A 16,496-nucleotide genomic window follows, 5' to 3' on the forward strand; every position below is an offset into this window, starting at 1 on the left:
AATTTCCATCATCAAAGCAATGAGAGACTTTCAGAGATCAATATAGAATTATGGAGTATGAAATTATTTATGTTTAAATCAACACTATCAACTTATTGACTATTTTATCGTTTTGTATGAGCTTGAATCATTTTATATTTCTATAAATTTTATTTTTAGTTTACTTATGATACTTTTATTTATATTATTTGCTTATGAATTTACATTTGTTATTTTAGGTCCAAGAATATGACCAATTAAGGCTAGGGCCAAGATAGGATCAATCAGGGGCAGGGACAAGGCTAATTAGGGTCAGGACCAATTAAGGCTAGGGACATGGCCAATTAGGGCCAATTAGGGCTAATCAAGGTAAAGGCCAATCAGAGCTAATCAGGGTGAGGGCTAGTGCCAAGGCCAATTAGGGCCAATCAGAGCCAACGCATCCTGACCTGGCCCAATTAGGGCCAATTAGGGCCGGAATAGGCTTGGCTTGGCCCTGTAGGGCAATAATCCTTGGCTCTGAACTAGGATCAAGGTGGGAATGGACTCAGATTAGAACATATAGGGCTGGGCTTGGGATTGCAAAAGCCCGGCCCAGTTGCAGCCCTAATACACATGCATGCCCTAGATTCCATATTGACGATATTGATTAATAGAAGATTGATATATGATACGCTGTCAATGTATAGGAGAAATTTGGATTTTCTAATTAAATAAATAACCAATTAAATTTTATGCAAATGATACAATAACTTGAAATAATATATATTAATTATTTGGCACATTAAATCAATCAGAAAGAGACAAAATCTGATTATCACTTGAACTGAGGACCAGTCACACGCTTAAGTTTGATCCACTCCCTCTTGACTGACACCCTTTTGTTAGATCCATGAAGTTCTTTTCGACACTTTATAATTACAAAAATAGAGTTGTTTATATGAAAAAAAAATTATAATGAAAATTTAGATATAGGATCCACAGTGTACCCCCTATGAGCACCCTCTATTTTAGTGGTCATAAAAGCTGATCCAAGACTCCCCTTTGGTTGAATCCCTTCTTCGTTTTCTCATTTCTTTATATTGTCCATGGTTCTAGGTATTGATTTCATACCATTTAATACAGTCTAGAATCCCACGGATACCACTTCCGTATCAATACTGTATTGACCAAAAGACTACTACCGTGGAGCAATTCTTGACACTGGATCTTAACAATTTACTTCTTTCTGTTAAGAATCTCATTGTTTGATAACTTTGAGAAGTTCAAAGTTTCTCTTTGCCCTTATATTTTTCATGGGTAGAGAGGCCAGAAGGTTTTAGCATGAAACTTTTCACATTCCTATTAAGAAGTTTGTTTCCAGCCCCGGGGGAAAAAAAATCTCAAGCGTGAAACTTCTCATCAGTACCCACTTTGAAGAAAAATCCATGATGAAAGCTCGATGTTGAGATGAAGATCACTTAAATGTTAGTAGCACAGTTCACCTTTTAGTACGCACGCATGTGCTGAAGTTCACTAAACAACAATAGGGGATTCCCCCCCCCCCCCCCCCCCCCCTCTTTCTCTTGGGGCTTAAATCCCATGTTGGAACTATACTGGATGACCTATTACCAAAGTAAACAACAGTGTATGAAGCTTTTCCTTGTCCCTCTTCAGAGCATATATATATTACATATACAACCCATACAAAGAACAAGCCTTTCCAAAGCATTCAATCTCAACTGAGACTGACGATCATCTAGAGTTTTGATGATGATGAAGAGTTGTAGAATAGAAAATGCGAATCTATACTTCCGAAAACCAGTCACAAAGATCCTGAGTGTAGCAGCAGGTACAACGCTAAGACCAGAAAGGCACATAACAAAGGAAATGAAAGCTGGGATTTAGAAGGCAAAGAACAAGACCAAGAAGATATTACGGTGATAACTTGGACAGAAAGCCCTAAATGTCCAATAGATATCGACAACTACTACTATATTATATTACAGAGGCACACCAACTAAGCGCCATTCTTACTGGTCCATGGCTTTAAAACACCCACAACGATTACAGCCACAACAATGAGAAGTATGATAATAGCTATGCACATCCATTTCCGAGAATTCTTCTGTAGCTTTTTGGCCTTTTGGAGAACTGTATTTCCTGATTGCACATGATCAACTGCAGTTGAAACCTGTAGGGTAAGAAAGCCCAGATCAGACTATTAAATGAAACGTTATTTTTCAACATCGGCCTTGAGCACATTTAGGGGTCCAAATTTGAACATCTTCGACGGAACCATTTGCCATAATTCAGAATAGATGTCATTCTTTTATGTCTCCCTCGCCCTCTACCCTGAGGGTGGGTTTTTCTTTTTTTTAGAAAGAGAGGGGGGGGGGGGTGGAAGAAAAAAGGAAAAAGGAACTTCTGGATGGTGGCAGTCTGGCTGAGTTTAGAAAAAAAATGTTTTGGCAGGAAAATCCCAACAATGAGGGAAGAGGAGAAATGATCATTGCTGATTTCTGGTGCTGGAGAAATCCTACTAATGGCCAATTCATTTCTAGGTCACATGCTTTTAGGGCTTTATTATAAAAAAATAAAAAAATGTGACCTATCTTTGGCAGGATGTGCTCAAAGACAATGTTTTACCCCTGAAGAGATGAGCAAAAGAGAATTACAGTACATGATTGCAGCCACTCCCCACTCCCATATTCATCAAGGAGCCAATAGAGACCGGGTGGGGTTCACTAATCCATGCAAGATTTGAGAATCAAGAAGGTTCGGTACCTGTGTCTCAATGTTGTCCAACAAGTCACCTTGTGATTCAACTAACACTGCCATATCTAGAAAAATCTGCACACACATATCAACAAAGAATCAGAACTGCTACAACTGACTCACTCATCATCCAACAGTCTTGGTTAGGAGTCCTTGAAGAGTCCTTGAAGTCATTTTTTCCTACAGAAGACACACACGGACAATAAAACGAGTACTTATTAACCCAAGGAATGCCACATACAGAATCATAGGATAGCACTCTTAGCCAAGGGAGTGACATGCCAGGTTTTGGTGGTGTCTTCAGGTACAACAATAATCATCATAGCATCAAACTACTATATAAAAGTAAAACCTCAAATCAGTTCAGGCAAATCTTTCATTGGACCAAAATACCCTTCTTTGAACAAACCCTTTCAAGCCACCCCGTGGTAATATCCGTTGAATCACGCCACCAACAAAATGTCCCATCTATCCTCAACAAGTTCTCTCAAGAGGTACACCACTTCAACCCAAGGAAAAAATTTCAGTCGAAACTAGGATTTCGACCAACGAAAAGGCCAAAATTTTTAGGTTTCGACCGAAACATATGGTTTTTTTTTTTATAATTTTGACCCTAGGTTTCAGGCCTTATATGATGTCTATTTCATCTGATTTCTTGCCTCCTACCTATTTAAAGTATAATAAATACAATGGAACTAGTATTTTGCCCAAAAAAACATTGAAAATTTATCATTCAAGTATACTAACAAATGATTTGATTCCGACAAGTACAAACTGTATTACATACATGCATAGAATCATCAGCATACATGAACTGTTTGATAGAATGGTTACATATACAACAAGTTAACAAAATAAAATGACCAACTGGAGGGATCAACTGATGGTGTCTCACATATATTAAGTTGAAGCTCATATATCATATATACATAAAATAAAAATATATAATTTAAAAAATAATTATTAAAATAAGAAAATGAAAAAATGGTAGCAAATAATAAAAAAATAAGTTTAACAAAACACAATCATCGATCATAGTCCTAGGGTAAACATATATTAATTTCAAGGCAATACAAGATCATTTAAGGCATGAACAAAACAAAAATAAAAAAAGGGGATGTTTGGAATTGTAGGGTATGGCTTATTCTTCACATTCTATTGCTACCAAAGTTTCCTTTGAGGCTTTTGTGGCTTAGGAGGTGTTTGGAGGCACAAGATGAGCAAAAGATGTACTTGAAGGCAAAGGAGTCGTGGAAATTAAGTGAAAATGGGATATAAATCAACAAAAAATGAGGAAAAACAAGTTGGAATGTTGAAATGGTCGAAATTTCGGTTGAGATGGTCGAAATCTACGAAATTTCAGTCTAAACCTGTAACTTTTCCAAAATAATTGGAATTTCGTTTTGATTTTGAAAAAATGCAGACATTTCAACCAAAATTTTGACAATTTCGGTCGAATTTTATTCTATGCTTCAACTAACACCCCCTTACCTCAGACCTTATGTTTCTTTGCCCACCTCCCTTATTTCTCTCCTACAAATATTATTCGCAAGTCACAACCAAAAATATTCTCATTATATTTCATCCCACTCCAAAAATCTTCCCAATATTTTATTTTTAAAAAAACACCTTTAAATCATATCACTATCATATTATACTATAGTATACTACTATATAAAAGCAAAACCTTGTGACAAATCTTTTATTGGACTAAAATACTCTTTCTCCAAAACAACATACCTTTTCCTTGTTGAACAAACATTTTCAAGCCACCCCCTATAATATTCATTGAATCACGCCACCAACGAAATGTCCCACCTGTCTTTAAGGAGTTCTCTCAAGACTTAAGAGGTACACCACTTCAACTAACACCCCCTTACCTCAAACCCTGTGTTTCTTTTCCCACCTCCCTTATCTCTCTCCTATAAATATTATTTGCAAGTAACAACCAAAAGAAATTCTCACTGTATTTATTCCGCCCATTATTTTATTTTTAAAGAACACCTTTAAAATCATATCATACTATCATACTACTATATAAAAGTAAAACTTCAAATCAACTATAGCAAAACTTTCATTACACCAAAATATCCTTCCTCTAAAACAACATACATTTTCCTAATTGAACAAAACCTTTCAAGCCACTTATATTGCTATATAAAAGTGAAACCTCAATCAGCTATGGCAAAACTTTCATTAAATATCCTTCCTCCAAAACAACATACCTTTTCCTCATTGAATAAACCCTTTCAAGCAACCCTTGTGTAATATTCATTGAATTATGCCACCAACAAAAAACCTCCCACCTATCCATTCTCTTAAGAGGTACACCTCTTCAACTAACACCCCCTTACCTCAAACCTTATGTCCCTTTGCCAACCTCCCTTATTTCTTTCCTATAAATATTATTCACAACTAAAAAGATTCTCACTGTATTCATCCCACCCCAAAAATCTGCCCACTATTTTATTTTCAGAAAATACCTTTAAAAAAGGAAGAGAAAAAAAAAAGGTAATTCTAAACAATTATCACATGTATCAACATTAATAACCCCTAAATGTTAAAAATTTTAAAAATCATAAAAGAAAACAGGATAACTTATCCTGTTCTCCTCCTAAAAGAAAATGTTTATATATTTAAATTATTTCAGGAAATGATCAAAATCACATGTATGCACGTGAAATTTTACTAGTCCGTTTAAATATGGAAAAGATTCACTTAGAACAAAAAGGGAAAGGGGGTAGCATGGGTGAATTTCATAGATGGGAGGGAGGCTTTAACCTGTTTAGGTCTTAAAAGATAATGCTAGTCTCCTTTCTTTCCAGAACCCTTTCTGGTTGAAGCTTCTTCTAGATTCCATCGAGAATCCTAATATGATGGCTATGGCATTGATGTGGCAATCTAAATAGACAATGAGGATAAGGATTGCCTACAAATTGACAAGGCAATAGACTGGAGACTTATTAGTTGCATCAAGGTAATGCTGTTTGCTAAATGGTAGGAAATACGGATGGTACAGAATCTGCAGAACCCATCCTCCATCAGAAAGGAACATCGCCTCGAGATAAAACACCCTAACCTTTTCCATAAGATACAAATATTGACATGGCCTCCTCAATCTGGACTTTGAGGCTATCAACCGATGTGTCCTCTTCATGTTTGGCATTTTCCATCCAAGGCTTGAAGTGGCTATGTAAACCAACATCTAAAAAGTGAATTCATTCCTCCAATCAGTACTCCTTTGAAGCATCAAAGAAAACATTCATATCATTTGCCATGTTGATACGATTATTAGAATGCTAAATTTTATTTGGATTGCAAAACATCATCAGTCCCTAAAGGTTAACACATGCTTCCATTTGAAATACAACCCCAATTACCTAAAATTGTACCAGAAAATTTCCTTACTTTCATATGTCGACCATTATGAACATTCTCTCAAAAAATTCTTTTGGGTCTTTGGAAAATATGTTTATCATAAGATCTTCAATGCTCTTGAATCCAATTTATAATCTCAGCAGGAGGATATGAAAGACCTACCCAAGATATTATTATCGTGAGATCAGAAGATTGCAGAAAGTATATATTTTATTTATATTTGTTCTGTGGGTTATATCTGTCTTCCTCCTAACCTCATCAAGCTGAATGTAGATGGCAGATCCACACACTCCAGGTACTGTATTCAGAAATGATGAAGGGACTACTTTCCCTGCCTCGAACCTATGGTGCATTAGATTCAGTAATGGATGATACTAGTAAATTGGTTATTCAGGGCATGGAGATTTGCGTCTCCAATCATTGGCTGAATGGTTCCGGGTATGCTATGAGGACCCAGCATCCAAAAAAAAAAAAAAAAAAGAGAGAGAGAAGAGTTGGCCAAACACTATTAAGGAGACTCAAAGCATCATGCTAGATGATGGCAAGACTCTCTAGTGGAGCTTAGCAGTACCATCATCTGAAAAGAACACAAGGTTGTGCACATTTCCCCCCTCCCAACCCCCCCCCCAGTAGCAGAAGCCTTGTCCGCTGGGGATCTCATGAAGTATGCCAGACGTCAGGTGTTTTGACAGAAACTCATGTATTTGGGAGCCCTTCCACTGGTGGTGCAACACAGTGGGATTTTTACTGTAGTATTCTTTCAGCATAAAAATTCCTTTATTCTTCTATACTCAAAACAGCCTTTTCTTGCAAAGCAGAAAGAACCGGGGGGGGGGGGGAAGTAAGTGTACATTTACTGTAGTATTCTTTCATTGGGTTGCCTATCTTATCTTTTTTCGCTAGGGAATCCATGGTCACAGAAAAAGTATTTGCATATGTGGAACCCAAGGTCCACTACTCACACATTTTCAATACATATGGAGTTAGCTACATGGCAAAACAAACGATTGACAAATACAGGAGTTTCGGAGATGAAGCATGGAACTACAAGGGTGTGCATGGGCAAGTATGAGAGAGGGTATATAATTGAATTTGGGTCTGAAATTTGAGTTGTTGACAATGCAGACTGTTCTTTCTAACAAAACAAGGATGTCAAACTTAGGAGAGAGGATACGAGTAAGGATGTGCTGAACCATGAGAGGCTCAGCTCATCTATGGACTGTCAAATGTATTTATATGGATTAACAAATAAAGAGTATGACCAGCCATGATGTATGGTGCAAAGTCTTGAATCATTAAGAAACATCATATGGATAAACTAAATGTAGCAGAAATGATGATGCTAACATGGAAGAGCAGGAAGCACAGCGGCAGCGGAAGCGCAGAGAGCCTATCGGAGCGAAGCGATCAAGCAGGAAAAAGGAAAGAAAAGCAGATTGACGAATCATAGGCAAGCTAAACAAGCAAATGGCGGCGTCATGGAGGTGGTTTGATTCTTTCTGACTGTGAATCACTGAGTGGAAAAACTAGGAAGGATAAAGTAAGGAATGATCATATTAGAACTAGTCTTAGGAGTAGCTTCGAAAATTGATTGGCCACGAGAAAGTCGATTGAGGTGGCATGATCACATTCGAGGAAGGCCCTTAAATGGCCCTTTCATGAGTGGTCTTTAACAACCTAGATACTCCAAACATTGAATTGGCGCCCCAACACCATTTCATTTGGCAAAACTTATGTCTCAACCGTGTACTCTTATTTCGCATGTCAACCAGGTATACTTACGCTTATAGAGCTTGTGCTCAGTTGTATTGAACCAGATTTCAATGATTTCCTGGCTAGAACCTAGAGCCTAAGCACTGAGACACACAATTGAAACATTGGCTAAGAAAACAGAAAATTCATCCACAACGATTGTAAAAACTTGACTTCCCATGCTTGACCATACCAATCATCACATTTTTTATATCAATGCATGTAAATGAAGAAGTACCTGCTGCAGCTCAAGAAGTTTCCTTTCCAGTTCCCTGACTGCATCATGACGTTCTTGAATTTCTGCCACTGTGTCCATTATCTGTCAAAACAGAAATGTTTTTTTATTTTCTTAGGAGAAATTAAAAGAGGTATAATACACGAAGTATGACCATAAATAATTACAAGGTCAAAAGACCCTTCATGGCCATATAAAGAGTCCCTTTTACACGAGATCTAGCTCTGCCACATGGCAGATCTTGGATGGGCTCAAACTGTGGGCAGAATGAGCTTGGTCCGCTGATTATCTACGATTTGTCAGCTGAAACATAATTTGCCAAGTGGCAGAAAGGCTTTTTAAAAAGCCAGGACATCAGAGAAACAGTGCTGGTAGGAGAATGGTTACAGGTAAATGGATATTCATGGTGAATCTTGATGCATGCAATAAGACTAGGCAAATGGTTGATTGAGTCAAAATTTGGCATGTGGTCTATCCAGACTATACCCTGTGTATCCAATGGTTCACAATTGCCACATCATCCCGGCACCTGGAAACTGATAGAGGTGTTGTGGAGACAAGCCTCTTTATACTAGACCATGTAGAGGAAAAATTGCCATGGTAAGACCATGCAGAAGAGTTTCCTTGAACTTCCTTTGAGATGGTAACATTTGACAATGTGTTATCCAATGGTTCACAATTCCCACATCATCCTGGCACCTGGAAACCAATAGAGGTTTTGGGGAGACAAGCCTCTTCATACTAGACCATGTGAAGGAAAATTTGTCATGGTAAGACCATGCAGAAGAGTTTTCCTGAACTTACTTTGAGATGGTAATATTTGACAATCGATAAATGTGAACAAAAGCATCAAACGAAGCAATAAAGATCTTGTTTAAAGAATTTGATAATCACTTTTGATGGATTTGTCTTACAGTTGGACCCACAAGGCCCTCATTTCTAAACTATCTTGCAGTGGGAACAATGTAACTCAAGAAACTTTTTGTACATGCGATAAACTTAGGCTGCGTTTGTTTGCTGGAATAAAGGTGGGGTGGGAAAAAAATTTGGAAAAACAAACTTTTCCATTAAATCCCAAAAATGTGGTTTGTTTGGTTGATGGGGGTGGGAAAGTTGTAGACAAGCTTCCTTAATTTAAGGAAGCTTGTCTAGTGAGATGGCATGCTAACTTTCCCACCCATGCCTTTTCAAAAACCCCACAAAATATGTGGGATTTTGCAGAAAAATGTGGAACCAAAAATTGGGACTTTTCCACAAAATCCCTTCCTTTCCTTTTCCCTCACCCCATTACACATGGGGCCCATATGTTTTATTTTTTCCACCCCACCTTTGCAAACAAACGCAGCCTTAATAAATTGGCTTTCCTTCCCACACACACCCCCCACCCTAAAAAAAAAAAAAAGCAATAGAGGGAAAGGAACAAACCTGGCCACGGCCCTGTTCTTGGATAGCTTTCTGAAAAATTTGTTCGCTGTCTCCAGTCTCTATTAGCCGGTCAATTGTCTGTACATAATATTTAAAAATACATTACATACATACACATTTCTACATATGAAATCTTATGAGGGAAATGATAATCTCACCTCTTCATCAGCTCTTTCACCGGTTACTGATCAACATGCACACACACAAACTACAAAATTAATAACAGGGCATTGGCCACATAATGATAAAGATCCACAAAATTAAATTGCAGATAACCATTCATTCTTATTATAGCCTAGGAGAATATAAACCTGTAAAAACTCTTCTCTCAACAATATCTCGATTCTCTTGCTGAATATTTTCTCTTAGAGTCTGCACAAATTTCAACATTTATCAGACAAATTATGCAACGAATAAGAAAAAGAAAAGTTGTTCTTTTTTCTTTTTCCATTTGGAGAAGCCGCAGGATGGGATTGAAAACACACACTACCTGAAATTCAGCCATCTTATCTTTGAACTTCTTTTTCAAGGCACTGCAGTGAAAGATAAGGTTTAATTAAGATTACCGCTCATTAAACTTTGCCTAAGTCATGCACAGACGTGACAATGATGATGAAGGGAAATGGATAATAGAATAAATTATATAATATATTTATATTAAAATAACTAAATAAGTTCCATTATACAGATTATTACTAACATCCAGAGCATGTGTTGATTGAAAAATTAGAATTATACAAACTTATTTAATGCCAAAGTTTTAAATTGGGAAGTATACAAAGCTATAGACAGATAATGAAGTTAACAAGAATAAAAGGATTTTATGCAACAACGGTTATTGAGAACAAGGATACCATTGCAATAACTCAATAGCAAATGTAGCTTAGAATAATGCCAAAGATAGAATCCAGTCTCTCTCACGAAGGAGACAGGAAGTGGTTAGTGCTAACAAGATATGTATTCCCACCCCTAACAACCAGACGTAGGAATAAAAACCTTGAAAGCTCTATTTTGGGATTGAAGCTCCCAGAAGCTACTTTTGCATTGGGTAATTTTTGGGGTTTCTTCCCTTGACTGTTATCAAACTTTAATCAAAACCCACATTTTTCTTGTATGCCTGGAGGAGCGGGTGCATCTCAATCTGCTTTTTCTCATCACCAATCAGGAAATGAACAGTGGTCAAGTTGAATAATGTCTATGAGGTAGTTCTGAGCACAGTTAGTTTGAGAGCAAGTCGACTTTAACAAGTTATTGATTTAATTCTCATTTTGTTGTCAGGGCAAAGTGAAGGAGGGATGGTGCAAGTCCCCTTTGGCTTTGGTAATCCGAACCTTCATGGTCAAAAAGCAGAAATAGAAGAAAACGTTATATATTGGATTTATTATTAGATACAAAATTATGTACTAGGAGAATTGCCATAAATTAGATTTCTGATTTGCTTGTCACTCGTTTGTATGCATCCCTATTAGTCTAGGATGATACTCTGGTAGATTACTAGCTATGCAGCCCTAATGCTTTTGCAGGACTGCATAAAAGAGGGGATCTTGTAGAGAATACTATATACCCTCGACCTGCAAAAATTTAAAAGTCAAATAAAATAGCAGACAAGAAGAATATACATAGTAGTTGACATCCTGGATCTGTCTACACCAGTTCCTTTTCCACATCCAGGTTTCTGCCTATTAGCCAAATTCTGCATGCAAGAAGCCCAAGGATAATGAGCAAACACTCAAGAGCAGGCAAATAACTCAGGAAGGAAAAAGAAATAAAATAGTACATCTTTGTCAAGCTGATCAATTTTTGACTTCACTAGACGAGCAATTTTGCCAACTTCATCTACATCTTTTTCCATACGCTGCTTGATTGCTGCACATAATGGAAAAGCCAATCAGTGGAACCAAGTTGAAACAGCAGAACCATGGTTGATGGAAAAACAAAGATCAAAACAGGTTAAAAAGGTTTTATATAAATTATAGCCAAATATTTTCTCACTAAAGATAGGCATCAAAAGTAAATACAACAGCCATCCAAAGGTGAAACTTCAGCTGAAAAACTTGATGCAGATGCAATCCATGAATCAGAAAAAGAGGCTGTGATTAATTTTGATTTATATAGATCAAATCCCGTATGCCAAGAGCAGAATAGTTCTTGAACTAAAAATTTGGGGGCAATTAATTGATTCATTTTTAAGTAGTTCTACGGAAGGCAGTAGGGATCTTGTGTAACTAACAATTAGGAGTTTTTAATATTTGAAATACCGTGTTTTACCAGTCATTGGTTATTTGTTGTTAGAGAGTTCGGCTAACTTCTTCAGAAAAGTTAACTAATCCGATTTATTTTTTATTCTTCCCGTTAATGTATAACCACGATACCATATAGGATAGCATTTTGAATGGAACAATCTGCTTTTTTGGCACCTTGCTTAGTTATCTTTCCCCCTCTTTCAGTTGGTGGATCTCTCTCCTTTCCTTCCATCCTTCACTGGACAAGCAAAACAGATCTCAGTTTAGGTTCAAAAGAATTTTCATCTTCAAGGACAACGAATTAACTTTTGAGTTGATAGATGGGAATCGGAATAAAGGGATGCTCATATCAGAGCTGCTTTTGGAGTAGCTTTGATACATCATTAGCTATGAGAAAGTCATATGGCCATGTTCAACAGAGGCCTCTGAGTGCTCAGTAAGGAGGAGTAATTTAATTCATGTTCAAGGAACTAAAAGAGCTAGGGTCAGACATAAAATAACCTTAGCAGAACTGGTGAGAAAAGACATGCATGGCTTAGGCCTTGTATCAAGTATGACCTCAAATAAAGCTGGTTGGAGGCCAGGGATTCATGTAGCTGACCCAAATTAGTTGGGAAGAGGTTGAGTGTTTTTGTTGTTGTTGTTGGTTGTTGTTTAATTCTATTACTAAATTGTTCTCTGTAAGGACTTCAAACCCATAACCATAACATGTACTCCTAAAATTAGCAACATCAGTGATTGAAAATATGCCAATATTTATAACAATTTGAACCCAAAGGAGAGGAGAAATGCTTTGTAAATAAAGCTAAAATGAGAGAAAGGAAGACTAGAGACTTCAACAACATTTAGTAATTAAATGTGATGGTGGAGACTAGTAAATATGATGATGGTGGAGTACTAGTAAGAGACAAGGACATTATGAAAAGATAAAAAGGTTCATTTTCATTTGAACCCCTTGAAGTTTGGCCCAAGTCATTTTTAATGAAAAAAAGGAAAAAGTGACAATTTTACATTTGCCTCCCCTGGTATCCAAAAAAGACCGACTAAGGACACACCATTAATGATCAAACGGTTTCAGTTAGCTTAGTCATCTTTATGACCAAAATGCCCTTATCCCAATTTGATTTCCTTTCTTTAACTTAAGTAAATATTACCAAAAGAAAAGGGAAAAAATACTTTTTTCAACAAAAAGTTAAAAAATGTAATAATTAGAGTTAACTTCCATCAATTGGTTAAAATATTAGTTTTTTAATCTCTCAAATAATTAAACTTTGAGTTATTTGAGAAATTAATGTTTAGATCCTCATTTAACTATTTAAGACATTAAAAATATTATTTTAACAAAATTATAGAAATTAAACATCATTATGATTTTCTCTCAACTTGTTAAAATAAATTATTATTATTATTTTTGGTAATATTCACTTTAGAGTTGAATAAACGAAATCAAAAGGGTATAACGGCATTTTGGTCATAAAAATGACTAAACTAACGGAAACCATTTGGTAATTGATGGTGTGTCCTTAATTGGTCTTTTTTGGATACCCCAAGAAAGGCAAATGCAAAATGTCACTTTTGTTGGATTGAAAGTGACTTTGGGCCAAACCTTACGGGGTCCAAATGAAAATTACCCTGAAAATTACCCAGGATAAAAATAATATTTCTACAGCCTACTAAATGAAGTCATCTTAAGTAACTACGCCTTGAACGTACTATAAATACATGTATAAAATAAGGGTGTCGAAAGTGAAAAGAAGCTATAGAAAGGATGAAAGTAGGCAAGGCACTCAGCTCGAATGGGCTGCCCATAGAAACGTGAAAATCTTAGGAACCGTGGAATAACCTAGCTAATCAAGTTGTTTAATAAGATCATAAGTACAATAAGGTCCAGATGATTCGAAGAGAACCCCCCCCCCCCCCCCCCCCCCCCCCCCCCCCCCCAAAAAAAAAAAAAAAAAAAAAAAAAAGATGATATATAAAGTGTTGTAATAATTGAAGTGGCACAAAAAAAGATCTAGTCCTAGATTGGTAAAAGATCAACTAGGAACCAATCAACAGTGACCTTCAATGTATAGGTAGGATGGGATGGGTTAAAATTGGATTTATGGATAAAGAAAAGAGTTTCCGGGGGATAATTGACAGTAATGATTTGGAGGTGACAGAAAAAGATGCTTGGGATGCTATCAGCTAGCTATTGGTTAGTCTGCTGAGAAATTTGGGAGATAGATGATATTGGTTTTGTTTCATGCTAACTAGCAATTCACCACCCGTACGTATGGACATGCATCTCCATCAGTACATGTTTGAATGAATATAAATGTCGCTACCGCTTAGTAGAAGCAGAAATAGGGTAGCAGAAACGTACAATGCATCTTTCCCATGCTTTCTTGTGTATTTTTTATAAAGTGAGAAAAATACAATTTGTCTGATCATTATGATCAGCTGAACCTTCCCAACTGCAATACAGGACTCGATCATCATAAGGTTGGGGTTGGAAACAACGTAGAGCACTTTCATGATGTTAAATCTAAGAGTTTTGCCATCTGTGTTAACATTGTATCTTCACAGCACAACTTTTTACTAGTCTCTAAGACACATACAAAGTTTTGCCAGTGCTACTATAGATGTAGTATTGTTAAATCTTGAGAGTACATCCTCAAACAAGAACAAAATGTGCAAGACCATGAAATTACCTTTCATGGAAGCAGCCTTGGTCACAGACTTTGACTCTTCATTTGCACTCTGCATACATTATTTGGTAATAATGGTGTCAGAAACTCGTCTTCCTTTGAAGGCATCAAACACAGAACAAAAAATCAATAAATGATCATATGAAGGCATTTAGATATTTGATATTTCACCCCAACTGTGGCTTTAAGAGTTTGCCACAGATTTTTATTCTGTGCCCCACAAGCAGAATAAGAAAAGCTGGCAATTTGTTATTTAATAAAAGAATCAAACCAAATGCACCCAGCATATGAAACTCGACTGAAAAAAAGACAAAGTTGGGCAAAAAGTAGTGGTATAGTAACTTTAATTTAAAGCATTATTTCCATGCTTAAGTCATGTGTGTTACAAATTAGAAATCTCAAGCAAGGCTAAAGATTAGGGTAGACAGAGATTCCGAAGAAAGGACACAAATTGCCAAAGGATTCAGAAGATCTTATCTTATATTAGGGACTGCCAATTTTGGGCTTGCAGTATAACGTTAAATCTCTGAGTCAATAATTTGGATTCACATTTTATCCGTAAAAGGATTCAAGCAACAATAAATAGCTGACGATACATTTTATGTGGCATTGACCTCTAAAGAGAAGAACACATTCTGTAGGAACACCGAGGCCATGAGAAACATGTAACATACTTGGTTTCTAAATACATTGACTTTAACACCCCTCCAAATTTTTTTTTAGTCCTTTGATGAATCACAATATTTAAAAAAGATATGAGGGTTCAAAAGCATCCATGAAGGAGATTTTTTAGCATTCCCACATGATATAGAGATGACTTCCTAGACTTAAGCTATAATGTTGAAGCATTTAGAAACAGGACAGAAAAGTTTTTACAATCAAAAGATGGGGGACGCTCCAGAAAAAGCTCTCAACTTTAACAGTTTCAAAGGTGGCATGCAGTACTTCATCTCCTCATGTCTAGCTCATCTGTGTGGTGTACACACGAATTCATTGACCATCTTTTTCCTTTTGAAGCTTTTCCAAGAACACATAGAGCTACTTCTTGTTGGTTTTCATGAAGATTAAAAACCTGAGGATATAGTTGGTCTGGAGTGGTATGAGCGATATCCCTCCCTTTTGGAGATGGAGGTCAACTCCTTTCAAAAAGAACATTCGGAGGAAAGGAATGCATGGTTATTCAGGAACATGTCTACACTGAAAATTGCAATGCCAAGGATCACCGTCAAAGTGGTTCCCTGTGCAGCACATAGCAATTGGTTCAAAGCTGTTCCTTGCAGCTACCTTTTTCAAGATTAGTCAATATTGATTGTTACAAGGGACATTCTGGACAGAATTTTGCAAGTAAGCACACCCAAGCCTGACAGGTATCATCAAATTGAACTTGGATCACCATTCCATGGGAAACCCAAGCCCTCAGGAGTAATGGGGCTTATAAGAGATGTTTCAGCCTTTCAAGAGCCCTTGTTCAAGTCTATTCCAGCCTATGGGTGAAGGTGACTATTACAGCTGGATCAGTTATACATTGTGTAAGTCCGGAGCTTGCAGTTAAAGAGAATCAGAAGAATAGCATAATAGGAGGTGCTTCTGCAATAGTGATTGGTTGGTTTTAAAAAGATGGAGTGTGCATGCATGGTCATTTTTCCCCACCCTCTCTATTTGGTCCCATTGAGGCTCAGATGTTAAGCAAGAATTGTTGAGGAGGTTGAAGTTCCTCTTTGTTGTTTGTATCAGCTTATCCATTAATCATCGTGTCTCTTGCTGTCTCGGATTCAGGAGATTTGAGTCCCTTCTGAGTTTTTGCGTGTTTTCCTTTTCCCCTCAGAAAGAAAAGATTTGTTATTCATCAAAATTTATTTAAATCCTTGCATATATTGAGAAGGTGGTTTCTAAGGTCCCTTTGAATCATTGATACAAATCCAACACCAAATTAACCTGTCCTTGGAATCAACCAAAGGTTGATAGATATAGGTGTTGGGTTAATATGTTTGTGTAGTCATGGACCTATTCTAGGCCCAAAAGTTTAGCATATAGGCC

At 36.8% G+C, this 16,496-nt stretch overlaps 1 protein-coding gene across 1 annotated transcript; it reads right to left on the reverse strand.

The window, feature by feature from the left end:
• Positions 1-1,629: 1,629 nt before the first annotated feature.
• On the reverse strand, positions 1,630-14,547 carry LOC148998704 (syntaxin-132-like). The gene is made up of 10 exons (XM_089141772.1): positions 14,463-14,547; positions 11,304-11,392; positions 11,146-11,219; positions 10,017-10,059; positions 9,838-9,898; positions 9,685-9,710; positions 9,527-9,604; positions 8,105-8,185; positions 2,746-2,811; positions 1,630-2,152 (listed from the first exon to the last, which is right to left on the reverse strand). Exons 1-10 carry the CDS (start codon positions 14,515-14,517, stop codon positions 1,979-1,981), a joined length of 747 nt encoding a protein of 248 aa, XP_088997898.1. The 5' UTR covers positions 14,518-14,547; the 3' UTR covers positions 1,630-1,978.
• Between the last annotated feature and the right edge of the window lie 1,949 nt (positions 14,548-16,496).

This window comes from Hakea prostrata, unplaced genomic scaffold (genome assembly GCF_041222555.1).
Source record: "Hakea prostrata isolate BN-2017 unplaced genomic scaffold, UWA_Hpros_2 contig_180, whole genome shotgun sequence".
Lineage (NCBI taxonomy): Eukaryota > Viridiplantae > Streptophyta > Magnoliopsida > Proteales > Proteaceae > Hakea > Hakea prostrata.

Bases quoted from the DNA above. Each gene is read 5' to 3' on its own strand.
- LOC148998704 (XM_089141772.1), bottom strand. From the start codon at position 14,517: ATGCAGAGTGCAAATGAAGAGTCAAAGTCTGTGACCAAGGCTGCTTCC. The intron at 11,393-14,462 runs GTAATTTCATGG...CATTATGTGCAG, and splicing joins CAAGGCTGCTTCCATGAAAG to CAATCAAGCAGCGTATGGAA. The intron at 8,186-9,526 runs GTTTGTTCCTTT...CTGTTTTGACAG, and splicing joins AAGAACAGGGCCGTGGCCAG to ATAATGGACACAGTGGCAGA.